The sequence below is a fragment of the Lutra lutra genome, chromosome 6 (assembly GCF_902655055.1).
Source record: "Lutra lutra chromosome 6, mLutLut1.2, whole genome shotgun sequence".
In the NCBI taxonomy this organism is placed as follows: domain Eukaryota; kingdom Metazoa; phylum Chordata; class Mammalia; order Carnivora; family Mustelidae; genus Lutra; species Lutra lutra.
Window position 1 is genome coordinate 16,072,428 of NC_062283.1, and position 27,777 is coordinate 16,100,204.

General features: G+C 39.6%; 1 protein-coding gene and 1 long non-coding RNA gene across 3 annotated transcripts in view; both read right to left on the reverse strand.

The window, feature by feature from the left end:
- TMEM170B (transmembrane protein 170B) overlaps positions 1–3,000 on the reverse strand; it is a 30,525-nt gene extending 27,525 nt beyond the window's left edge. For both annotated transcript variants that reach the window (XM_047733696.1, XM_047733695.1), the window contains exon 1: positions 2,675–3,000. In XM_047733696.1, the coding sequence (XP_047589652.1) occupies positions 2,675–2,993 (319 nt within the window). In that variant the 5' untranslated portion in view covers positions 2,994–3,000. The remainder of the gene's footprint in view (positions 1–2,674) is intronic.
- Positions 3,001–9,927: 6,927 nt separating this feature from the next.
- Positions 9,928–26,820, reverse strand: LOC125103254 (uncharacterized). Its single transcript, XR_007128331.1, has 3 exons — positions 26,716–26,820; positions 22,005–22,043; positions 9,928–10,506 (listed from the first exon to the last, which is right to left on the reverse strand). It is a non-coding gene; the product is annotated as an uncharacterized LOC125103254 (long non-coding RNA).
- Positions 26,821–27,777: the final 957 nt, after the last annotated feature.

A 27,777-nucleotide genomic window follows, 5' to 3' on the forward strand; every position in this document is an offset into this window, starting at 1 on the left:
TTAACAGTATATTCACACCAACTAATGCAAGTAGAATATTTAACTAATGCAATTGTTAAGTATTATTTTAGAAATGCAATTTGATAAACACATATTGAGTATTTATATGTGCAGATAGAATAATGCTAAAACTCTAGAATTTCATGATTACAACAATGACCCCCCCCAAAAGCTCAGTCTGGAAGAGACAAATAAAAATTATAATTGGGACAATATAATAATAAAAGCACGTACATGGAGCAGAAGCAGCAGGGTGAGGTAAGTAACTCATTCTGCCGAAAGAAAGAGGAGGAGCGGAAGCAGGTGGCAAAGGGGAAAGAGTACATTTGCAGGCAAAGACAGGCGTTGCAAGTCCTGCTCGGCCACTCACTGGTGATATGATTTGGGGCAACTTTGCCTCTCTTCTCTGCAATTCTACTTTGGAAAGTTATTCTTAAGATCAGAAATAATATATGGAAAGTGTCTGCAACATAGCAGGCACTCACAAAGTAAGCAGCGGTCGAGTCTTGTCTTAGGACGTGTGTGTTTGTTTTGAATAGACCAAATCCTACATGGCACTATGGCAAGCATCTCTTGACTAATGACCAAGCTACATATGGGATTACTAAGGTCACCAGCAGGAGAGGGCCACAGTGAATCACATCACGTCAAATGTTACCACTTCCAGAATCCACATTTTTTTAGAAATGGATTCCTAACATGTGGTCCACTCACCTGCTGGTGAAGCGTATTTCTGACCTACATCTTCCTCTGTTTCTACTGAGACAAACAGCATTTTGCATAGTCAGGCTCGATATTTCCTAGAAGCGGTCCCCATGTTCCTCAGTCCCACCCAAGGAACTGGTTTTGGATGTTCAGCATATCCTTTACGAAATGGCGAAGTCTGATGAGCAACTGACGATTATTAAGATTATATTAAGCGATAATGAGAGCTAACGCTGGGTTGAAACTATTATCAACCTACTGGTTGACTCATAGAACTGGAAGCCACTATAATGATTAGAATCCTAAAGTCAATATTTTAGAAATACTGTTAAATTTAACCAAGTGGTAAGTTACATTTACACTACTCTATAGCTCCCCAAAATAATTTTCTCTAAATAAATGAGGAGCTAAGCCAGTCCTTACCAAATACAAACATATATTTAAGTTCTTACTTTTCACTTCAATCCTACAAACACTATTGATACAACATTTGAAATATGAACAGTAGATAAATAGAAGCAAAGCCAGAAGTAAGATAACGTAGGCTATCTCCAAGTTCAACTGAATCATGAAATGGTCTTCCTGTCAGTGTATTTTTTTTAGAAATAAAAATATGTTCCTGACCCTCAACCATCATGTAAGGTCAGTTTGTATCAAGTTAAATAACCACAGATTAAAAATGAGGACACCGTGAATCAATCAAGAATCTATGTTAATTTTATAGTTGCCGCATTCAAGAAAACCAGTGTCTTTAAATTCATTCTATGGTATAAAATTCTATAAAATTGTTCTCTACAGATATCTGAATTCCATATCATGCCAGATTTTATAATAAATATATACATATGTTACTATATCATAAATGATACTCTATCATGTATATAATACACATGTGTATATAATGTCAGGACAGGTTATATTTGTAAAATACTCCTCACACTTAACAAGTTTGACATAATGTATTTTAAATGTTCCTACCAAATTTAGCTTTATACATTTGCAAGAATTAAATCCTGAGTATGTTTTTAAGTTTTTTCCCTGGGAAGCAGAGACTGAGGAGACATCACATTGCAAGTGAATCTCTTTCCTCTAACCACTAATCTTAAAGAGTATTTTTTAAATTCAGAAATCAGAGTGTAAGAATTTCCACATTAACGCAGAAGTTTCTTCACAAACCAAACCTACAAATTCGATAAAAATGAGTATTACTGCTCACTTTTACAACCAAAATTGAGGTTAATTATTATAATGTAGTTAAGTCCAATTCCCTCTTGACAGCCTTGACGAATGAAGGGAAATGCAAAAAAAAAAAAAAAAAAAAAAAAAAAAATCATCAAATGTCACAGAAGCGGCAGCTTGAGGCCAGAGAGAGACAAGAGGGAGAAAATGGTTAAGCTGAAATGCTTGAAATGCACTAGATCTTGGCCCAAGCCCCTGACCCCCTATAAACTACTTCATCAGTCATCTAGGGCAGCAACAATTTAACAGGTGAAGCAAACTGATCATGGTGAACAGAGAATTTAAGTTCTGCATCCGGTTTGAGATTTGCCAGAAAGAAGAGGATTTTAGCAGCAAGAAGCGGGGTGTGTGTGCGCGCTTGCGGGGCGGGGGGTGTGGGGGAAAGAAACGCTAACTGTGCCCCAGTCTCAGCACTAACGCTATTCCGCGCGTACTACACGAGGCAGCACCGTCGGCAGCCCTCCCCGCGCCGGGCAGGAGGAGGGGGTCGTGGATTCTCCGCCCGCGATCAGGCCCCTCGGAGCGCCCTGGGAGTGGATCGAGCGTCTGGCCCCGGGGACCCGCGTGGAGTGCCCCCAGTTAACACCTTCCTGGCCGGAACTAGGACCGCCTGCCAGCCCGCCGGCGCGCACGGGGGTGGGGCGGCAGGAGCGCGGCCCCTCCTCGCGAGGGAGAAGGGAGGCAGGGGGCGGCACCGCATCCCCGTCCCCACCCCGGGCGCATCAATTACCCGTAAGGTTCCTCAGCACCGTCCCGTGGGCCCAGAGGCTCAGGACCTGCTGCACCGACAGGTTGATCATGGAGTGGTCGCCCCCCTCCGCCTTCATCTTCCCCGGGGGGCGCCCGCCGCCCTCTCCTCGGGCGCCGGGTGGCGGCGGCGGCTGCGAGGCTCCGGGGGCGGCGGCGGGTGCAGGGTTCCTCCAGGCCGCCGCCGCCGCCGGGGAAGGCTGCGGGGCGCCGGGCCGGGCGCTGCTGCTGCCGCCGACGGGCCTCCGGGGGGGGCAGCTCAGCGCGTCTCCCAGGCAGCCCCCTCCCCGCCGGGGAGACATTGAGGACGGCGGACGGGGAGGGGAGGGGGCCGGGCGCTCTCCCCGCGCGGCCCCCGAGCGAGGACTCCGGGCGGAAGAGGCCGCTGCCGCTCCCTCTCAGGGGCAGCCCCGCGCCGCTGGGGCCGGGCACGCGAGGAGGCCGAGGTCACGCAGGGAGGCCCGGGGTGATGGGCAGACGGCAGGTGCAGCCCCCGACGGGGCCCAGCTCATCACCGCCGGAGGACGAGGAGACCCGGAACCCGGAGGAGGCTGCGGCGGTGGCCGCAGCGGCACCTGCCGCCAGCCTGCCCACCCTCCGGCCGCGGACACTCGAGGAACCGCCCCCTCCACCCGCGGCCGCCGGCGGGCCGCTCGTGCGCGCGCGCACAGGTCCCCACCTCCCCCGCCGTCCCCGGAGCCGCTGCGCATGCTCACTCTCCCCCCTCCCCTCGACCCGCCGCCCTCCGACAGCCTGCGGGCCCCCAAAGCCCTCCTCCTCCTCCTCCCCCTCCCCGCGCGCGCGAGCTCGGGTGGCTGACGGCGCCGAGCGTCGGCCCGCAGTGGGGCGGAGGGAAGCGCGGCCTACGTCACTAGCGCCACCGCCCGGCCCCGCCGCTGATTGGGTGCTCTGAGGGAACCACCTCCACTCCCCCTCCGCCCCCAGACCCCGGGCGCGCGCCTGGTGTGAGCTGGAGTCTTGCCCCAGGGCGGAGTTGGAGGCGGAGATGCTGAACCCGAAGCGTGAGGGGCAGCCCTGACCCACCTTGTGGGGAGCCGGGGTGCTCCAGAGCGTGTGATGGGTTCTGTGACATTACAGCTCTTTGGCCTCAAAATGCTTTTAATAAAGATGTTTGCGTACAAGTTTTTTTTTTTTTTCTTTTAAGGGTGTAAGTATCTCAACGTTTTAGATGTATTAAAATTTGCGGTGTTTTTTTTTTGTTTTTTGTTTTTGTTTTTTTTTTCAAGTAAGTCAGCTGATCTGGCTAGGTCACAAACTGCAGAATATATTTCTAAGCCGCTAAAACAGAAATAGACCCGCTGTATCATTCATCCAGTCCTTCCCGCTTCAAGAATTTGGGCCTCCCGTGGCGCTAGCATCTGAAATCACCTCTGGACCCAGGGATCCGGAGGTGTCCTACTCCTGAATGCCGTCCTCTAGTCTCGCTCTCTTTTCGTTGCAATATTCTTTTTATCTAAATTGTCAGAGCCTCCGTTGTTTTTTTCCCCCTACGACTGAAACTATACTCTCTTCCCATGGCTTGCTGCCTTTCTCTGTGTCCAACCTGAGCCCGAGGAGCTGTCTGATTTACAACTACAGCAAATTCATTTATTAACTCCTCCTTGAAGGATGAAGCCTTTTAACTTGAAAAATAAAAGCTAAATTTTGACGATAACATAAATATACACTAGGCAGCCCCCTCCTCCTCTCCAGCCTTTTTCAACTGCTCTGCTTTCTGGAAAAGAAAATCGACAAAGAGAAATAAAGAAGTTCACGTGTTAGCTAAATCACCAAGTACATTTGGCCAAAGCACAGAGGGATTGAATCACCTGTAAGACAGTGGTCTTGGTGACCACTTTAAAAATAATTTTGTATGTATGTAATTGTCTGTTGTGTATATGTATGTATTATCTGTTTGATATTACAACACAGGAAAGGGAAATTTTTGCGTTATTAATAGGAATTGAGCCAAAACTCACAATGTACAGTTTATCTTCTTCCTACCGTTTAGAAGTATTACATCTTAATTAATTTAAGATTATACACTACCAGACTTAAAAGAGGCTTTAATAATTTTCTAATGCATTTTATTTTACAGGTAGAAAACTAATCCTGCAGAATTAAGTGATTGAACAGAGGTGACACTGCTCGAAAGTGCAGTTTCTGAATTCCTCGTCTATGAATTCTTTCTTGCAAATGACACTATCTTTCTCACCTCAGTAATTAACTCCATAATTTAAGGTTCTGAATGGGGAAGTGCTGGTTTCCTTATGGCAACATTAAGAGACTTAGTATTATTTGGTTAGTGGTATTAGAGAACATGAGCACATCCCATGATGAAGGGTTTATAGGAACAGCTGCATTAAACTCTCACATCAAGAACTTTTAGTCAGTTTACATAGAATCAATTGGGGTTCTTCTGGTTACACACTATTTAAACAAGGTAGCATATATTTAAAACATTCAGGATTTGGGGCAGTGCCTAGCAGGTGATATTCAATAAATATTAGCTGAATGAATAATTGAATGAACTTCATAGAAGAGTTGGCATTTTGCTTGCTTTGCAAAATTTTTTAAACTAAATCTAAACAACGTCAGGAAATGTGAAAGTAAAACACAGCAATGAAGCCTCAAGTTGATCTGCACTTCGATAACCTGACAATTTTCTCCCTCCTTTTCAGTTCACTTTAGTGAGTATTTATTCGGCTCCTACTATCCATAATGTTCTATGTGAGGCCTCATCTATAGGATTTGAAGATGAATAAGGTCCCTATTCTCTAGGCTAATGTATTGCATTTAATGTCTTTGCTTTGATAAGCTAATCATACCCACCATGTAGAACCCTATAGTCTTAAGAAAACTGAACATTTTCCCAATAGCCAGAGTAATGAAACTCCAAACTGAGTTAATGCAAAAAGAAGTCACGTTTGTAACTTCTTTCCTTGGAGATTTTTGATACTGAATTAATGTAGCAATCAAGGAATGGCTTAGTCACACTGCGGAAGTCAGGGAATGCCTCAAATGAATCCTTGAGGTATCTTTCAATCTTGTGCCCTTGTGCCCAATCTACAAACAGATCCTGGTTTATTTTTTGCTTGAGAGTGAAGGGACACCCCTAAGTCTTAGGCCTCTTATTAATTGTTCAGAGAGGGCCCGGAAGAAAGCTTTAAAAATCAACCGGAATATAAAATGATATGATCCTTTGAGAAAAACATTGACAATTGAGAATTTTTTCCTTCACTTTATTATCTTCCTCTCTTGGTCTACAGTACTACAGCATAATGTCACATTGTGTAGACAATCTAATTTCATCTTCTTGCACATCTTAGGGGTTCTAAACCCTGAGTGGTGGAATAGGTTCAATAGATTGATTATCTGAAAAATATGGTTTGAATACTGCCTGCAACACTTACTAGCTTTAAAATGGGAATAATAATATTATCTCTCTCTCCAAATATTTGATGTCCTTTGAGAAATAGTAATAATGAACGCAACCTCCTTCCTTATGTCAGGCCTTGTGTAAAATACTATAGATTTAATTTTCACAAGGATGAGTTAAAATTTCACAACACTTTTAAACTATTTTGTTTTCAAAATCCATACATAAAGCTGTCCAAATCTTCTTTGCACACACACACACACACACACACACACACACACACACAGTGAGATCATTGTTGGTTGTTTTCTGAAGAAAATAAAATTCAGTTGAAAGAAATGACAGAAGTAAGAAGAAGAAAGAGTCGTATATAGATATGCTACGGCACCGAAATTTACATGTTGCAGTGTTTCTCAGAACACCTATTAAGTCAAGAGACATTTCTATCACAGTAAATCAGAGAAACAAGGTAAACAGTATTTCCTTCTCTAAAAGCTGTAATTCTAAAAACAATGTTGCAAAATGACACTGTGGAAATTCACACCCTAAAAAAAGCCTAGCTACCACAATAAGAATCATTCCACTTTGCCCACCTTGGGAATTTAAAAAGTTGAAATTTCTGTGACCGGGAAATACAAAGGTGTGTCCTATTGTATCTCCCCAATATGGCACACTTAGGATGCCAAGCGACCTTTATGGAGCTGTCCAGAAAAGGAAAAGTTTCTCCACATTGGCAGTGGGACATCCATCCATAGTCATCAAGAGTCAAGGCCATGTTTGCGATGGGAGGACAGATAGATAACTGCCAGTGCCTCCAGCTCCATTTTCCATCTCATTTTTGTGCCTTATCTCTACCTGTGTATTCAAACCACCTTATTTATCTTCCCAAGTCTTTTTGTTTTTTAAGATTTTATTTATTTGATAGACAGAGATCACAAGTAGGCAGAGAGGCAGGCAGAGAGAGAGGAGGAGAAGCAGGCTCCCCACTAAGCAGAGAGCCCGATGTGGGGCTCTATCCCAGGGGATCATGACCCGAGCCGAAGGCAGAGGCTTTAACCCACTGAGCCACCCAGGCACCCCGATATCATCCCAAGTCTTAAAAAGAGAGAATACATAATGAAATTTGGACTCTAAAAATTCATATATTGAAGGCTAAATGCGAGCATAAGAAGAAAAATACTGCTAAAATCACATGCACACAAAATCCTGCATTGGCAACATACAACAATTAGTTTTCACCCTAAAACCAACGTTTACAAATTACCCTGCATCTACCCTGCTCATATTATAGATGGAAGGTCAAATATAAAACATAAAATAGTCTGTTGACTGAACAGCACCTATAGTTTTGTAATACCTAATTCTCACTGCATTCAGTTCTTAAATTATTTCACTGTTGATCTAATCATCAGCAAACATTATATGCCAAGAACAAAATGGTGAAAGTCATATTTCACTGTATCTTAATTAATGTTTTTCGGATCTTGAGTGAAGTTACACATTATTTCATGTGTATAGGAACATTTGGATTACCTTTTCTAGGGAATTTTACCCATTTTTCCTTGGGGTATTTTATCTTTTAAAAATACCATGTAGGACCTTTTAGATATTTAACAACACACCATTTGTGACATGCATTGCATTTATCATTTCCGTAATCTTTGTCCATTGCCTTTTAATTTTAATAAAATTCTCTTGTCATACAGAATTTCTGATATTTACATTGTCAGGCTTTCCTTTTATGGTATCTGAGTCTTCAGCCATGCTTTAGCTGGCTTTAGTTTTTAGAAAAGCCATGCTTTTCTTCCTTTCTCTCAGATCTGATTTTTAAAGTCTCTTATATGTTTCCTGAATATTTTATGAGTGTTTTTGTTTACAACTTTGGTCCACTTGTAATTTTTTTTAATGTAAGGAGTTTGGCAGAGATCCAATTTTTTTTAAGATGGCCACTCAGTTGTCCTAAAACATTCATTGAATAATCCATCATTTTCTCACCTAAATGCTTAAAATATCTAACCACCTAAAATACCAGCTACTTCATGTACAAAATTCTTTATATACTTGGATCTATTTTCAGGCTTTCATTTCTGTTCTATCTATCTATTCATGTATCAGTATTACGCTGTTTTTATTTTAACTGTAAAATATGCTTTAATATCTAAATTCCATCTTGCTTATTCTTCATTTTCAATTTTTAAAAAATTAATCTTGAATGCATATTATCCCAGAGGAACTTTAAAATCAGCTTCTTAATTCTAAAAATACTACTGGTTATATTTTTAGTGGAATTATGTTAAATTTATAAATAAGTTTAGGGGAAATTGAGAACTTTCCCCTTATTTTAAGAATTTTAATTTTGAAAAGTTATTGGAAATGTCTGTTTAATATCTGTAGATAAGACCATGTGATTCTTCCTTTGGTTCTCCACATATGGTGAATTGTATTAATACATTTCCTAATGCATTCTCTTTGAATTCTTACGATTAATGCTACTGGGTCATGATCTCTCATTCTTTTAATATGATACTCAATTCTGCATCTTAATTTTTTATTAAAATTTTGCCATTTTTAGGGTGCCTGGGTGGCTCAATCAGTAGACCATGTGACTCTGGGTTATGGCATTGTTAAGTTCAAGTCCCACACTGGGTGTAGCGATTACTTAAAAATAAAATCTTCCAAAAAAGAGGGGGTGACAGCCCCTACATAGCTCGGTTGGGTAAGCATCCGACTCTTGATTTTGGCCCAGGTCATAATCTTAGGGTCATGAGATCTGGGCCCACATCTGGCTCTGCGCTGGGTGTGGAGCTAGGATTCTTTCCCTCTCCCTCTGCTCCTCAACCCCCACTCCTGTGCTCCTTCTCTCCCCATCTCTAAAAAATTAAAAAATAAAACACTTTAAAAATTGAACAAAAAGAATTGTGCCGTTAATATTACAAGTGAGATTGATCTGCAGTTCTCTGTTTAAAAACACGTTTAATTTAAGTTTTTTTCTAATTAATTTGTATTGGCTTTATATAAAATAATTAGAAACTGTTCTTATTTGGGTTTCCTCTCTCCCTTAAAGGTTTGGAGGAATTCAACTGTTAAACTGCTGTTGATGCTTTGGGGAAGCAGTTCTTCATCAGCTTTTTCTATTTAATATTTTCTCCCTGGGGCAGTCAATCCATGTGGATATGTTTTTCTCTTCTTGATTCCTTTTTATAATTTTGTCCACCATTTAAAAAAATAATTTTCTTTTTTTTTTAAAGATTTTATTTATTTATTTGACAGAGAGAGGGAGACGCAGAGAGAGAGGGAACATAAGTAAGGGGAGTGAGAAAGGGAGAAGCAGGCTTCCCACTGAACAGAGAGCCTGATGTGGGGCTGGATCCCAGGACCCTGAGATCATGACCTGCCTGAGCCGAAGGCAGACGCTTAACTGACTGAGCCCTCCCGGCACCCCTAAAAAATAATTTTCATTGTTAACCTATGCCTCCTGTAATTCTTTAAACTTTTCCAACACATTGCTTAGTTTGTGAATTTGCACATTCCCTCATTTTATCTTAATTATATTTGCTGATGATTTTATATTTCTCCCCATTAACTAGGTCTTAAGAGATACTTATCAGTTCTCCATATGTCTATATATTCATTCACTTTTTTACTTTTATCATGATCAGTTTTCTTCTGCTTTCCTTTGTATCGTTTTGATCTTTTCTATTAGTTTTACATTAGCTGTTTGATTCATTTACTTTTGTTCTTGTTTCTGAATAAGTACATAAGTTTGAGTGTTCACTGAGCAGTACTTCTGTTCTAGAGCTTTCGAAGCATACTGTTCCATTAATATTTTCTATTATTACCTCCCAGGAATTCTGCCATTGTAGTTTTGATTTCTACTTTTAAATTATTTCAAAAAGATAATTTAATTTTTGGCTTTTGGGAGAGGAGGTTTTCTACGGACTAGCCATTCATCATGCAATTATAGTCTGGCCAAAGAGTGTTATCTATACGATTTCTACTTTGGGAGATTTATTAACATTTTCTTTGTGGCCCAGTATACGGTTAACTTTGGTAAGTGAGAAAACACAGAGAAAAAATGTGTATTCTATTTTTAGTAAATTGCCGTATCCATGAAGATCTACCATTTTTACTCTGTTACCAACAACCTTCCAAATCTTACTTATTTTTACCTGCTAGATCTCCATAGGCTGTACGTTAGGTTTCACTAGCCCAAGGTACACAACGCAGAAACTCAAAATTTCATTGGCTTAAACAACACATCTCATTTCTTACTTGTGGAGCATGAGGACTTTAGATCAGTTTTTGTTCTCCTGGTATCCACTCACTTGGGCTCAGTCCAGGTCCAGGTCTATTCACATCAGATACTGTCTGAAGGTTCATGCTGTCCTCATGGTCTAGGGCTGGAAGTAGGGTCACAGCAAAGGCTCTGGCCTTGCCTGCAAATTTCAAGAGGACTCCAAACCTCAGCAATCGATATAAATAATGTTCTCGTGCAATAGTTTCAAAAATCAATATCAACGGGGGCGCCTGGGTGGCTCAGTGGGTTGGGCCTCTGCCTTTGGCTCTGGTCATGATCTCAAGGTCCTGGGATCGAGCCCCGCATAGGGCTCTCTGCTTGGCGGGGAGCCTGCTTCTCCCTCTCTCTCTCTGCCTGCCTCTCTGCCTACTTGAGCTCTGTCAAATAAATAAATAAAAGCTAAAAAAAAAAAAAAGATTTAAAAAATCAATATTAATACAAAAATCCACGATGAACACAATATCAAAAGTTTTAAATAAAAGCAGGATCTGATCCTGCACTTGCATAATCCTACCTTGCCCACCTCACCCCCAGTCCCAGTGCTGGCAGGAACAAGAGAGGAGCGCCAAACTAAACCAGTGCATTTAAAGTTTATGAACAGATATGATCCATGTCACATAGACTCACATTCTTTTGGCCAAAGCAGGTTACATGATTAAGACCAAAAGGGAGGGATGTCTGGGTGGCTCAGTGGGTTAAAGCCCCTGCCTTCAGTTCAGGTCATGATCTCAGGGTCCTGGGATCCAGCCCCGCATCCGGATCTCTGCTCAGCAGGGAGCCCGCTTCCTCCTCTCTCTCTGCCTGCCTTTCTGCCTACTTGTGATCTCTGTCTGTCAAATAAATAAATAAAATCTTAAAAAAAAAAAAGACCAAAAGGGATAGGAAAAAGAAGGAAAAGAAGGAAGGAAGGGAAGCATGGATGCATGGAGGCAACAAATAATTTGAACAAATAATACAGTCCAAAACAGGCTGAGTGAGGTCAGTCTCCTACAAATAATATATGTATTAGGGTGGCCAGTGATGTGGGCAGCAAAGAATGGCACCAAGAATAGAGCAACAAGCCTAAGAGAGCTTATTCATTATCCAAGGGAAGAGAGGGGCCAGACAATAAGAGAGATGACAACCCCAAGTTTCTGTTAGGGAACTTAAGGATGTGAGAGGGTTGTAGCTGTGCCTATGGGGGAGGGTGTGTGGGGAGGAGGTCAACCCTTGGCCTGGTAGAGCAGGAGGTGACAGGTTTCACAAAGGGCTCTGTCCAGGGCTTGTCCAGGGTTGTGGTCCAGCTGGAGAAGAACATGTTTGGTAGTTGTGGTCTATTTTCTGAGGACGTGGAGCACCATGACCTAGAAAAACAAAGAGTTGAGGCCAACTACAGACACCTGTGAGATTCGTCTGTAAGCTTGGCTGGGGAGGGGACTTTGAATAGAACTCTTTCAATATGTCTGTCTATTTTCCTATTTCTTTAGTTTGGGTTTTATGAATTTTGATTGTATACTTTTCAATGAGCAGATTTTCTAGTATATTAGACTTTAGTTATGATTGTTACTTTTGTGAAAACTAATAAAGGGAAACCTCACTAAAAACAGAGTCCAGAGGTTGGGCAACAGGAGCTCTCTGGCCCTACCACCTGTTACCATTGCAAATCTGACAGGAAGAGACAGACCTTATTCATGGATACAATTTTACTACCCCAGCAGGAGGAAGAAAGGTTTTCCTCCTCTCCTAGCAACAGCCCAGCCAATGAGAGCTGGTCACACCTCAGCCAATGAGGGGCCACTATGCTTCTAACTCCCAGTTTACTCCAGTGGACTTTTATTTGAATCAGCCTTCCAGCTTCCCCCTCTCCTCTGTAAAGAGCACTCCTCTGCTTTGTTCAGTGGACTTGCCTTTGGTTTTTGTCTTAGTTTGCTTGTCCAGGATTGCCATTCTCTGCTATTCCCAAATAAACCCATTTTTGCCTGGTTATATATATATAATATATATATATATTATATATTATATTTTGCCAGTTATAAAAATAACTGGTTTTATTTTTTAAGGTTCACGCCTTGCTATTTAAAATGTCTTTATTTGGGGCACCTGGGTGGCTCAGTTGGTTAAGTGTCTGCCTTCAGCTCAGGTCATGGTCCCATGGTCCTGGGATTGAGCCCCACATTGGGCTCTCTGCTCAGCGGGGAGTCTGCTTCTCCCTTCCTCTCCGTTTGCTGCTCTGCCTGCTTGTGCTCTCCTCTGTCAAATAAATAAAATCTTAAATAATAATAATAATAATAATAATAATAATAATAATAATAAAATGTCTTCATTTGTATTATAGAGGCTTTCAACATTTAATTTAATCTCGTCTAATGTTAAGGTCATGACTTTAAAGGAAATATTCTTGTTTGTATTTGCTAAGCATAATTTTGTCCATTCTTTTTTAACCTTTCTGAATAACTTTGTTCTAGCGGTTCTGTTGTTGAGATTGACTTTGTGGTGCACCATTAGAGTAATTTACAGAAAATTTGAAACCATTTCCATTTGCTGACATAATAGGTATGTGGTATTAGTTGTATCATAGTTATATTATTCTGTTTGTGTTGTTTTTTTAAAAGAAGTATTTAATTAATGTGGTTTGTACGTCCTTTATGCATTTCTTATCATTTAAAAGAGTAGATTCTGTTTTTATTTCTTATTATAATCTCTATCACCATCACTAATAGACATATCATCCTCTGTTTAGAATGTGACTCCTGACCCACTCTAAGCAATCCTAAAATTACTTAATTCCACTTCCTCACATCTGTTTTTCCTCCTCTTCCCCATCAGATTATAGTAGATTATATATTTTTTCTACTCTTTACTTCTACTGCTAAACTACATCAGTCTAATCCTAGTTTGACTGTTCCTTCAGATACGAACACTTAATGTTAGGCAAATTACTTAACCTGTCTAATCTCTAATTTCCTCATATAAATATACATACATATATGTATGTGTGTGTGTGTGTGTGTGCGTATATATTTCTATTATTCATTTGTATATTATGTGTTCTATTTTAACATTTCCTAGAGCTAATGTGAGGGTCAGACAAGTACTCAGAATGGAATCTGGGAGCTACAAACATTTAATTAAAGCTAGCTTTTATTATTGTTTTATTTAAATATTATTATATTTTTATAAAACTATATGGAAATATAGTTTTATTAATATATATAAATATATAAAACTATATGGAAATGTCAACTTTCTGAACAATAGTTCTTCTAAAGAATATACAAAAAGGACTTGCAAGGAATAGTCTTGATGGGAAAGCATCTACCTCTGATTCTCTTCATCTCCTTCTTTTTTTTTTTTTTTTTAAGATTTCATTTGTTTATTTGAGAAAGACTGCACACAAATCCGGTGGAGGGGCAGAGGGAGAGGGGAAAGCAGACTCCTTGTTAAGCAGGTAGCCTGACATGAGGTTTGATCCCAGGACTTGGGGATCATGACCTGAGCTGAAGTCAGACCCTTAAGTCACTGACCCACCTGGGTGCCGCAACCCCTTTTTTAGACATAAAATATCCCCATGGCTGAAAACTCTCACCATGCCAATGTGTACAGTGAAAAGTCTTCTTCTACCCCTGGTCCCCAACCACTTGGTAGTCCTCAGGTATCCACTGGTATTAACTCTTCTGCTGATTCATTCTAAAGCTTATCCACTTTAAATATCATTTCAATCCCAGCTAGAAAAGATTAGGAAATCCAAATGTTTAAACCTTCCCTTTACCCACTTCCCTCTCAACTTCTGTAAGTTACACATATTACTTCATCATTGACACTAAGAAGTCTATGGAAAATACAATAAATTCCTTAAAATCTTTTGTTGTTGCTTTTGTTTCACGCTTAAATGAAAATTTGATTAAGCAAAAAATTAATAAGTCACAGTCTAGTTCAAGGTAAGATAGAATAAACCCTTCACTTGGCGTCCTCTGTGGAGTGCTATTACTCTATGGAGTGCTAAGCTATTACAGTTAGACAGAAGACAGGAAGAACTTTGAAAAGTAAATAGTAGCAGATGGCTTGGAGAAGAGGATGAGAAGTGCCACCAGACAGACCATTAGTTTCCCATGTTTTGTTCCTCTGGTGTTCCCTGACCCAGGCTCAGGACAACACAGAACCTAGACAGGGATGTAGGTACTCACAGAGAGAGCCCCAAGAGAAGTTTTCTTGTGGCTTGAAGAGCAGGATAAGGGTCCCCTAACTGCCTCACCTGATTGGATGAAACCCACTCACATTAGAGAAGGCAGCCTATTTTACTTAGTCTACGAATTCAAGCCTTAATCTCATCTAGAAGCACACTCAAAGAAACACTGAGGACAACATTTGACCAAACATTTGGACACCTCATAACCCAGTCAAGTTGACACGTAAAATTAATCATCACAAGGGTAATCTAAGAAATTCAGGAGATTTGAAGACATCTGGATTGGGGCACCTGGGTGGCTCAGTTGGTTAAGCTTCTGCCTTTGGCTCAGGTTATGATCCCAGGGTCCTGGGATGGAGTCACACATTTGGGAGAGGGGTCCCTGTTCAGCTGGGAGTCTGCTCCTCCCTCTGCCCCTCCCCCACCCTTTACCCTGCTTGTGCTCCCTCCTCCTCTTTCCAAAATAAATAAATAAATAAATACATAAACAAACAAACAAACTTGAAGACATTTAGGTTATACAATATATTCAACAGAAGGGATATCCCTTATATTATTGAAAGAAACTCTGAAATGAAAGGTGGAACTGTTACAAACAGCTTAAAAGCTATCACTTGACTTTTCTATCTTCCACCTGCTGAACTATGACCCTCAAATGCTCTTTTAAGGTGCGGGTGTTATTCTACTTTTCCAATGAGTAAAGTGTAGCTCTGAGCCTCCAGTTACCTGCCAAAGTCACCAAGCACAGTACCATTTAACTTCAGACCCCCCAAACCTGTTACTCCCCCAAACTACCCCCTTCTTTTAGTAATGTAAGATTTCTGAGACTTGAAATTTATAGAAACTATAGAAGGAGACCTTCTTGTATGATATTTGTGGCAGAGATGTTAGCTGGTCACCAAATTCTCTTCTTCCCTTCCTCCTGGGCACACAGCGGGATATGTTCTCCAGCCTTCCTTGGAGTTAAAGACTAGCCAGGGAATGTGCCCAGATGTGCTGTGTACCCTTTTCAGGCTGGTGTGTAAAAACCTCTCATAACTGTTCCTTTACAGTCTCTCACTTTTCTGACCCATTGGGATGGTGATACCCAAGGAGCCTTGAAAGCCAGAACTTGAAGACGTCAAAGCAATCATCAGCCCAGGTTCTTGGGAGGGTGCATGGAACAGGGCAGAGAGCACCCCTACTGACCTAGATAGAGCTACTTTGAACCCTCTCGGCACTGAGCTATTGTATTTTGGAGCTCTTGTTTCAGCGGTTTAGTTAACCTAGTTAATGTTCCAATACTTTTCTGATAGGAATGCATTCTGTTGTACCTGATGGCTCACTAATTCTATTTCCTGGAATCTACTGATGAATTCAGTGTAATTCTGTTTCTTGGAATCTACTAGTGAATTCAATGTAATAGTCCAATCGAGGTGATCCAAATTTTCTATCAGACTCAAATAATTTGAGCAGATCTTTTTATCACAAAATCTTTCTACCCAAGCAATACTCTGTAGCTAGTGAAAGCATTTCCTGGATAACTCACCCAGACCAGCTTCCTTCCCCCATTCCAACAGCTTAATTTTTTATATCACATGCACAATGAACATTATCCCACCACTCCAGCCCATGTTAAATTTCTGTCCAATCATAGATTGAAGTCAACTAGAAATATATTGTCACATTAAAGTAAAACCCTGAACATAAATTCTTCAGTAGCCATTTTTTATGCCATCTTAGATAATATAACATTTTCAAGCTCATATAGTAAACATCTGGGGTAACTGGGAATATAATGAAAACATCGGGCCCATTGTTAGAGGACAACCTTGAACCCATGTTAATAATTTCCATCATTTTTCTTTCCTTATCCTAATCATATATGGTTTTTATTTTTTTTAATTTTTTTTATTTTTTTTAAAGATTTTATTTATTTATTTGACAGAGTGAGATCCTAAGTAGGCAGGAGGCAGGCAGAGAGAGAGAGGAGGAAGCAGGCTCCCTGCCAAGCAGAGAGCCTGATGCGGGGCTCGATCCGAGGACCCTGGGATCATGACCTGAGCCGAAAGCAGAGGCTTTAACCCACTGAGCCACCCAGGTGCCCCCATATATGGTTTTTAAAAAGAAGTTGTTATTCCTACCCTTGAAGACCTCAGCATCAATTTAAGGGAGAACAGAACATACATTAGAAACGATAAAGAAACAGGGAAAAAACAACTTGAGACTGAACATACAGTAACATTATATATGAAATATACATGTGTGACATGTATTATACATGTATATAACACACAATTAGATGTTTATGTATATATGTATGTACATTATTATATATGTATTGTATGTAATATGTATATATAAAATATACATGTATTACATAGTATATGAGTAATATACATTATATACTTTCCTATATTATATTATATAGTGTGTACTCAGTAAATATGTTACATATATATATATATACACATATACACAAAATCAGGTGACTCGATTCCAAATTTGAGGAAAGGTTGTATCAACTAGAACACTCAGCTACCTTTCTTAATTTATCATTCCCAAAGACCAAAGGAATAGAAGACAGTGTCTTAAAATCAAATTAACAGATACTAATTGAGCAAGGCACTGAGTTTGGGCAATGGTTGAAGTGGCATCTCTCAGAATTAGGCCGACAGTGCTGTGTAACCAACAAGTTGCACAACAAAATGCAACTTCCTCTCTGCAACCAGGGAGCATTTCTTGCTTCTCAGAGTCTGGCTTCCAAGGGAACCTCCCCTTTAATTCAACCTTCTGGTATTTTGCCCTGGATTTCTAAACAAAGAGCAGTTTAGTATTTTACTGTGAAATATGATACATAAAACACAGAAGGATGAATAAACATATTAATTTACTCCAGGGTGAGGATCAGCAGTGAAAAATTTGTGGTCCATGTATCCTAAGGGGTCCATTTAAAAACATCACATTTTAAACAGAGTGACTATTTTGTAATAATTTTTTTTTAGGGAGGGGAATCTGGAAACTCTGGGGAAGTTACTTGAAGTAGGCACAAATTAAAGACCATTTTTCCTTTCATTTGCCCTTCTTCCTTTCTGAAAGTCTGAACATGATGTGAATAGATTATTAAGCATTTTGAAATCATTATTTATTCCTTACTAGTCTTTGTGAGCCTTTGAAAAACAAGGCCATTTCCTTCTTATGCATACTGAGACCTAAGAGATGAGAAAGAAAAAAATTCATGTATTTAAATTGGTCACTTACTTTGAAATTGCCGACTTGACCTCAACTGGAAATGCATCCTTGAAAATGTCATCATTGCTTCGTAAGAGTAAGCAGTCAGGGCTAACTATTTAAGTATCTGGAAACAGATTGTTCTATAATATATGCTTTTAAAAAGTTCTGTTAAAAAGTTTTCCTGGTTTGGGCGCCTGGGTGGCTCAGTGGGTTAAGCCGCTGCCTTCAGCTCAGGTCATGGTCTCGGGGTCCTGGGATCAAGTCCCGCATCGGACTCTCTGCTCAGCGGGGAGCCTGCTTTGCTTCCCTTCCTCTCTCTCTGCCTGCCTCTCTGCCTGCTTGTGATCTTTCTCTGTCAAATAAATAAATAAAATCTTTAAAAAAAAAAAAAAAGTTTTCCTGGTTTGAAGTCAAGCATTTATGCCAATAAAGTTGCTTTTCTATTTGAAATCAGAGTCTTTTCCTTGGACATGTGGACATTTTAGGCTACCTTCAATAAATAGTTAGTACACTTTTTAAAAATGCCCTCAATGCTACTAATGTTTATCACTTGGGGGTGGATTTGTCATTTGGAAATAGTCAGAAGTTGCTTGGTATCATATGAGTTGAGTGATCAGCCTGGGAAAATATTTCTTTTGATCAAAAATGAGGTGTAAATTTTTTAATGTGTCTGTTGGCCATCTCTATGTTTTCTTTGGAGAAATGTCTGTTCATGTCTTTCTGCCCATTTCTTGATTGGCTTATTTGTTCCTTGGCTGTTGATTTTGAGAAGTTCTTTATAGATTTTGGAGACTAACCCTCACTCAGCCTCAGGGAAATATAAATCAAAACCATGAGGAGACACCACCTCATACCAGTCAGAATGGCTGAAATTAACAAGTCAGGAAACAATAGATGTTGAAGAGGACATGGAGAAAGTGGAACCTTCTTACACTGTTGGTGGGAATGCAAGCTGGTGCAGCCACTCTCAAAAACAGTATGAAGGTTCCTCAAAAAGTTAAAAATAGACCCAGCAATTGCACTACTAAGTATTTATCTGGAGGATACAAATATAGTTATTCAAAGAGGCACATGACCCCAAAATTTATAGCAGCAATGTCCACAATAGCCAAACTATGGAAAGTGCCCAGATGTCCACTGGCAGATGAATGGATAAAGAAGATGTTGTGTATATAGTATACAATGGAATATTACTCAGCCATCAAAAAGAAAAACTTTGCCACTTGCAATGATTTGGTAGAACTGGAGGGTATTATGTTAAGTGAAATAAGTCAGTTGGAGAAAGACAATTATCATATGACTTCACTCATATGTGGAATTTAAGAAACAAAACAGATGATCATAGGGGAAGTGAGGGAAAAATAAAATAAGATGAAATCAGAGAGGGAGACAAACTATAAGAGATTCTTAACTATAGGAAACAAACTGAGGGATGCTAGAGGGGAGTTGGGTGGGGGAATGGGTAACTGGGTGATGGGCATTAAGGAGGCATGGGATGTACTAGCACTGCGTGTTATGTAAGACTGGCGCAACACTGAACTCTACCTCTGACACTAATAATATACTACATGTTAATTAATTGAATTAAGATTTTAAAAATGAGGTGTAACATAAGTGGTGAAACATTTGTTTCCATAGTTCGTAACTTGGTTTGAAAAAGAATTAAAAAGTGTTCAGAGTAATGGCAACATCATTAGAATAAGACTCTAACCTTCCAGAGTGTCTTCTCTGAAGGATAATATAATTAATAAATCTCTAAAGCATGTAGCTTATAAGACATTAATGAAAGAAATTGAAGACACACATAAATGGGAAGATATTCCATGCTCATGGATTAAAGATTATTGTTGAACTATCCATACTACCCAAAGCAGTCCACAGATACAAGGCAATCCCTATCAAAATTTCAATGGCATTTTTCACAGGAATAGAACAAACCACTCTAAAATGTGCATGGAACCGCAAGGACTCTGAATAGCCAAAACAATCTGAAGAAAGACCCAAGCTCGAGAAAAAACAAATCATCACTGTCCCTGATTTCAAACTATATTGCAAAGCTGTAATAATCCTACAGTATGGGGCACCTGGGTGGCTCAGTGGGTTAAGCCGCTGCCTTCGGCTCAGGTCATGATCTCAGGGTCCTGGGATCGAGTCCCACATCGGGCTCTCTGCTCAGCAAGAAGCCTGCTTCCCTCTCTCTCTCTCTCTGCCTGCCTCTCCGTCTACTTGTGATCTCTCTCTGTCAAATAAATAAATAAAACCTTAAAAAAAAAAATCCTACAGTATGGTACTGGCATACAAACTGACACATAGATCAGTGGAACAGAATACAGAGCCCAGAAATAAATCCACACATATGTGGTCGATTAATATATGCCAAAAAAGCCAAAAGCATACAATGCAGAAAGGATAGTCTCTAAAATAAATAGTGCTGGGAGAACTGGACAGCCTCGTGCAAAGGAATGAAACTGAACCACTACATTTGCAATGACACAGCCCAATCCACGTCTTCATTGCTTCATGGAAGAACGACTCCAGCAATGTCCTAGTTAGCTTGCCAGACTCCAGTCTCCAGCCTCCCAATGCATCTTTCATAACCTTTGCCAACTAATCTCCTCAACCCCAAGTTTTATCCTGTTCTTTCTCTGCTCAGAAATTCCTTTTTTTTTTTTTTTTAAAGATTTTATTTATTTATTTGACAGATAGAGATCACAGGTAGGCAGAGAGGCAGGCAGAGAGAGAGAGAGAGAGGGGAGGAAGCAGGCTCCCTGCCGCGCAGAGAGCCCGATGCGGGGCTCGATCCCAGGACCCTGGGATCATGACCCGAGCCGATGGCAGAGGCTTTAACCCACTGAGCCACCCAGGCGCCCCTGCTCAGAAATTCCTAATTTTCCTTATGTTTAAAGTCCTCTGACTTCTCCTTACCCACCATGTTCACCTAGTATAGCTTCCCGTGGCTTCCAACGTGCACTTACGCTCTGGTAAGATTAACTGTTTCTCTGCAAAACTGAGTGTACCCGCGTCTCCACACTTTGGGTTATATTGTCCGTGTGGCAACTTATCCTTTCAAATCCTGTCTCCTCCTTCTAGCCCCAAATCAAATCCCACGTCTCTCAGAAGTTCTCTCTGACCATTTTAGCTTTAGTTCATTTTAGGTAAGCCCCAGGAAAGGAAGTACTGAAAAGTGATCAGAAATATAGATTGTAACTCTCTGCGTGTCCTCTGTAACTTAGCTTCTGCATTTACTTTTTTTCATTTCTCTCTTTCCTGTTTCAAAACTTCTAAAAATTAACATATGTAGTGTATCAGTCTACACTGTTTTATCTCTGTTGCTTTATATCTCTTCCCATCTACTTTTTTTTTGAGATTTTTTTAAAAAAATTATTCATTTGAGAGAGAGAGACAGAGAAAGCACAAGCAGGGGGAGAGCGAGGGGGGAAACAGACACCCTGCTGAGCAGGGAGCCTGACATGGGGCTCAATCCCAGGACCCAGAGATCATAACCTGAGCCTAAGGCAGAGGCTTAACCATCTAGCCACCCAGGAGCCCCTGCCCCTCCTCGCATCTACTTTACAAGACAAAGGAGGACAAAGTCTATGTCTCATGGAGAGTGGGGGTTCTATAACACATTTCACCTGGCACAAGGCTATTTATTAATAAATAATTTTTGCTTGATTAACGTCTTTAATAAAGTTTCACAATAGTTTGAGAGCGCAGAGAAACCAAATTTCGAACACCTAATGCGTTCTTACAAAACAGTTTTCGAAGCTAAAATTTTTTCACCCAAGGCAGACAGAGTCTGCAGCATGAATTACAAAGATAATTTTCTAAATCATGTGAGGAAAAATCACCAGGACATTTTAGAGTTGTGCAAATTCTCTGCTCTCTTTGGCTTTCTACGCTAGCCAGTAAAAATTATACTGGTAAGGTGAGCCCAGGCTGTAAGAGGACCTCTTGGAAGCCAGTCTTCATGTGAGAGGTCTAATATCCTGAGTCCACAGCGTTGTGAGGAAGCAACAAAAAGAAAAAAAATATATATATATATATATAGGGAATACTGGAAACATTTTTATTTAGCAAGGTGAGTGAATGTCATTTTTTTTTCTTTGCCTCAGTCAACTCAAAATATGACATGTAAATCTATGCTCCAGCCAAGGCAAAATTTCTGAAAACAGAACTTACTGACATTCAGAAGCCAAAAAACGGAGATGCTTCATTGTCAAAGTGTTAGAATTATTGATGACGTCGGAAATACTTACCAGTTGTACTTCCTAGGCAAATGAAACTTGATTTCCTTTCTAGAAACAACACAAAGGGATTCAAATTAAAAGCTCATCTGAAGGAGTCGCTGAATGTCAAATGCTGTGCATTTTCTGACCACCTCCTCTGTCACTTCTGGAAAAGAAGAGCAGAGGGGATCTGGGTGACTATACTAAGCATCTTAGTGAGTGAGCAGAGGGCACAGAAGTAATGTGGAAGTGGGGGGCAGGGCATGTAAGTAGCAGGGGTCATATCAGTGGGTGGGGAGGCATCTAAGTGGTCAGTGGGGTGTATGCATAATGAGTGAGCGCAGGGCATATAAGTAGTGAGTGGGGAGGGGAGGCATATAAGTGGGGGGCATGTAAGTAGTGAGTAGCAGGGGGCATATACGTACAGAGTGAGTGGGGAGCACTACAGTGAGTAGTGAGTGAGCATCAGGCCATATAAAGCTAACCCGGACCCTTAGATTGAGGAAATAGGGAACAGCCCTCTTCCATATACTAATCATGAATAGGGTTTACAAGAGAAAACCTCCCGTAAGCCATATTTATTTTTGCATTATTGGGATCTGTTTAACAGAAACTCAGTTTGACCAAAAAAACAGAGAAGTTGGGACTTGGGTGTTGCGATGATGAGGGGTTTCACAGAACCCAAAGGCAGGAATGCAACTGACCTTCTGGAAGGAAGTGAAACCAGCAACTGACAGCTGACAGAGTCCAGGAAGTGCTTCTGGTCTATATCTGCTTCTCCTTTGTCCATTTCCTCCTGCTTCCTTCTCTCTAAAGCCTGCCTTTGTCTGATCCTTCATTCCACAAAGCGGGTTCTAATTGCAGACCACATGAAGAGGCAAACTCTACCCTGGGCTTCATTTTGAAATTCCTGGGTGAGAGCATAATTGGCCCATTTTGTTTAGGTTGCCAGAATTTTACAATCAACTGTGGTCTTGGAACAGATTATCTACTGTAACTTTGTCTGCCTAGAGACCGCTTCCGTGGTTTTTCTTGTAACAGGATATAAAATTCGATTTTGAAATGCTCAGTTTGTGACATCCCCTAAATGTCGTCAGGGACAAGAGAAGAATGAGGCATCCGAAATGAAGTTTAAATTTAAAATAAAATTTACTATAAAATGGGTTCCATGATCACTTCTCTGGACCGTGCTTGTTTAGCAACAAAGTTACATTTTAGAGAGGGGATTGTGAAAGGGACCATTTCCACGGAAAAAGAGTCATTATGGGTTTGGCATGTAGTCCAGAAATAGATGTCTATTGGAAGAGTAGTTGGGATGCAACGGACAGTTAAAATTTATGTCTTTAGAAATGCAATCATAAATGTCATGAAAATATGTTGAAATGGAAGTTAGTACTATTACATTCCATGCAAACAAAAACAACAAACTCTTAAAGAGTCTTGAAAAGGAGAAAATCACATGCAAAACAATATTAGGTTAAAAATGCATTATATAAATTTTATGACATCATATATAGAAGATTAGAAAGACCACCCCAAAATGTCTGGTAGTTTTTTTTTTTTTTTACTCTATACTTTAGCGTTGAAGCTTTCATTAATGAAAAACTATTGCTTTTGGGACTGCCTGGGTGGCTCAGTGGGTTAAGCCTCTGCCTTCGGCTCTGGTCATGATCTCAGGGTCCTGGGATCGAGCCCCTCATCAGGCTCTCTGCTCAGCGGGGAGCCTGCTTCCCCCCTCTCTGCCTACTTGTGATCTCTGTCTGTCCAATAAATAAATAAAATTTAAAAAAAAAAAAAGAAAAACTATTGCTTTCATAACTTAAGAAGATTACTTTTTTTTTCTTTTTTTTTTACTTTTTTTTTTAATTTTTTATTTTTTCAGCATAACAATATTCATTATTTTTGCAAGGAAGATTACTTTTGTAAAAAGATAAAGAATACTCCTATAGTGGGAATATCACTATGATGGTGGAAACAGTGTTTGGACTAGCTGATACCACATTACCAAGGTATAAATAGAAAAGGGTCACACATCAGATTAGTGTATTAGACAAGAACAACATTAAAGAACATGCAGGTTCCCTCTGAATAAATATTTGTCAGTTCAATATCAAGTTATTCCAGTATCTTCATTGAAAATATTTTCCTTGTCCCCAGCGTATTTCTTTGGTGTCTTTGTTGAAAATTAATTGATTGTATGAGCATGAGTCTGTTTTTTGTTTCTCTAATCTGTTCCATTTGACATTTGCCCATCTTTATGCCAGTATCACACTGTCTTGATTGATGTAACTTTAGTAAATTTTAAATTCAGGAAATATAAATCCTCCCACCTTTCTCTTCTTCTTCAAACTTACTTGAGTTTTCTAATCCATAAACACGGTATATATGCCCATTTATTGGGGTTTTCCTTAGCTTCCCTCAGCAATGTTTTGTCATTTTTAGTGGCAAGGTCTTACATGTTTTTGTTTAACTTATTTCTAAGTATTTTGTTTTTCTAATTGTTATTACAAATGGAATTTTAAATTTTACTAGCAGCAAATCAATGAAATAGGAAAGAACAAATTATTTCAGAATATTGACCATATATCCTGCAATATTTTAAAATTTGCTTATTATTTCTGTAGTTGCTTATAGGTTCCTTATAATTTCCTACACAAACACACATTTTCTCTTTATTTCATTTCTTGCCCTGTTCCATTGACTGGAGCCTCTGTTATAATATTAAGAGGGGAAATCTTTGTCCTGGGTCCAGTTCAATAGGGAAAACAGTGTCTCACCATTGAGCATTATATTAACTATGAGATTTACATAAATATCCTCTATCATGGGGAAGAAATTGCCTTCTATTTCCAGTTTACTTTGAGTTTTTTTTTTTTAATTACCAGCAATGAGTTTTTTTAATATGTCAAGTGCCTTTTATGCACCTATTGAGAAGGTTCTATATTTCTTGTTTTTTTTTTAAAGTTCTTTTTCTTCTATGGGTTTTTTTTTCCTTTTTTCTATCAATATATTGGGTGATATTGACTGACTTTTGAATGTGATACCAACTTTGCATTCTTGGGATAAACTACTTTGTTGGGTGTATCATTCTTTTAATATATCACTGGATTTAACTTGCCAATATTTTGTTAAAGAGTTGGATAAAGGTTTATTTTGTTAAGATAATAAAGGATTTTTTAAAATAACTTTTAAGAAAATATAGAAAGAAAACTCAAGAAAGCAAAACTTACATTTTATTTAGATTAATATACATTGGACAAATTCTCTTTTTCTCACCAAAAATAACAATAATGACTCTATTATTTTTATAAAAGCAACAACATTTCTATTTCCCCCAGGTAATTTTTATAAATCAAGACAAGAAAGAGGATATGGTTACAGAAATGAAACATATACGTGGTCAATATCCTTGACCTTTGATTTTGTCTTGAGCATGATATAAAAGTGTTGGTGTACTCCTCTTAAAAAGTTTATGACTCATTACCTTATAAACTCAATAAATGAATATAAATGAAAATCAGATGCAAAACAACAGTGAATTGCTTTCTTTTCAAACTTCAGTTTTCTCTTTATACTCATTTAATGGGATCTACACTAAAATCTATGCTGAAATAAATCTCTGTTGGGTGATTTGGAGCTTCTACTTGATGCTAATGCCCTTAGCTGCCCATTAGAGATTTATAATAACATATTAAAACACCTACCAGTCAATGGCCAGTCCTGAGCTTTATTATAATATTTTATAAAATATATTCTTTTTCCCCCATGCCTCTTCAATATTTACTTCTTCCAAGAATTGGAGATAATACCTGATGATTATATCCACCACAATAATAATGTTATGTTCAAAATGACTTAACTGAAATATTCCCAGAGTACCACAACAGAAATCACACAGAAATGAAACACTCTTTCAATGCTGTCTTCTGAGAAAAGAGTTCTTCAAAGAATGAAAGTTCAGACAGTGGTTATTTAATGGGTGGTTTATCCATGTTTACTGCATTCAGTGGAAGGCCCATGGGCAAATATTTAGTAACATACATACCTATAACAGATATTTCTTTTTTTTTTTTTTAAGATTTTATCCATTTATTTGAAAGACAGAGATTACAAGTAGGCGGAGAGGCAGGCAGAGAGAGGAGGAAGCAGGCTCCCCGTGGAGCAGAGAGCCGATGCAGGGCTCGATCTCAGGACCCTAGGATCATGACCTGAGACGAAGGCAGAAGCTTTAAACCACTGAGCCACCCAGGCGCCCCCAGATATTTTGCAGATAAAGTTATCTGCAAAACTTCTCTTAGGTATTTCTATTGTGGTTTTTTTTTTTTTTTAAGTATTTGTAGGAAGCTCTGGTTTAAATGTGTAGCTTGATATACGTGCCTACCATTAAATGAAGATCATATTTTTATTTCAAGATTTTTGTTATGCAAAATTATTTGACCTCTGTTAGGTTGAAGTATTTTTTTAGATATGCTTAAGATGTTTTCAACTAATCTCATAGCTCTCATTCTCAAACTTCATCAAGGAAGAATATACACTACATTTTAATAAAGGTTCTTTTTAAAAAAATAGGACATTTTTATGAACAATGATGATTAAAACAACATCTGTTAATGCACTATAGAGAACAAAGTTTCAACCAGCTATGAAGTTATTCAATCTAACACTTATAGCATTGTTTATATCATCCAAACGTAAAACAAGTATTTGCTGGAGTTCCCCCAAAATTTCAAAAGCGTCATACCTGCCTATCCGTTGAGAATGGCGAACTTCCTTCGGTTCATTTGCCTTTTTTCCTTTATCGTCCTGGAGGAGGACAGAAATCCCATCACTGAGCTCTAAAGCAGTCGTGATCGATTAAAAAAAAAAAAAAGAACATCTTTAATTGCTCCCAAAGCCACAGATATTCTCACCACAGACACTACCTTTGACCATTTAGGTATTTAAGGGGAAGGAAGACTAAAGCGTGTGGATATGCTGAGGTTATTTCTCTAAGGATCAAGTTACCATGAACTGCACTGGGGGAGAGAGTCCACTAGACGGAATCTAAGCCAACCCACACCAGCGCTCCAGGTTAGTTCCCCACTTCTCAGTTACCAACCATAGCGTGAAATTTCGCAGTCAAAATGTCTACATCAGCTCCAGAAGGTAGAACACCCATGTTCCTCTCTGTGGTGTTGAGATTCATGGATGAACTTTACCAGTACTGGTTGATTACTCCTTCCTGCTATGTCTACCATGTCCTTGACAGTGCAAAAGATGTGTCTTGTGTTTCCCTGTTTCTTCCCAGTGGGGCTCTTGCCGATCTCCAGCACCTGCATCTGCTGCCTTTTCCAAGGGATCAACTGTTGTCAGCTACTTGTCTCAAAGCGCTTTCCCAGAGCTGCGTCTCCAGGATAGCCTGCCCTCCAGCAGCGCTAGCCGTCATCAGAAGAGATCTTGGAGATTTTGTCAGCTTCCTGTTAATCCACACATGTGTTTTAAAAGAATCCAAACTCCAAATACAGATTTTCAATAATCTTTGTTTTCATTTTCTGCCAGATTTAGGGATAAAAGGTCTTCATCCTGTTCCTTTCCTTCTTCCCCTGCTTCGGAGCTCTGAGTTTCACTGCCGTCTCCTTTTTTGATGTGTTTGCTCCTGTTCAGAAGTTTCCTTTTTTAAATTTTTCTTTTTTTTCCTGCTTGTGTTCTGAATCCATCGTTATTTATTGAGATGGTTATAATAGTTCCAGGACTTCCCCTTCATTTTGCAGCTGTGTCGTCTCCCCAAACTCTGTCCTCTGGCTCACCTAGCCAGTAAGCCTGC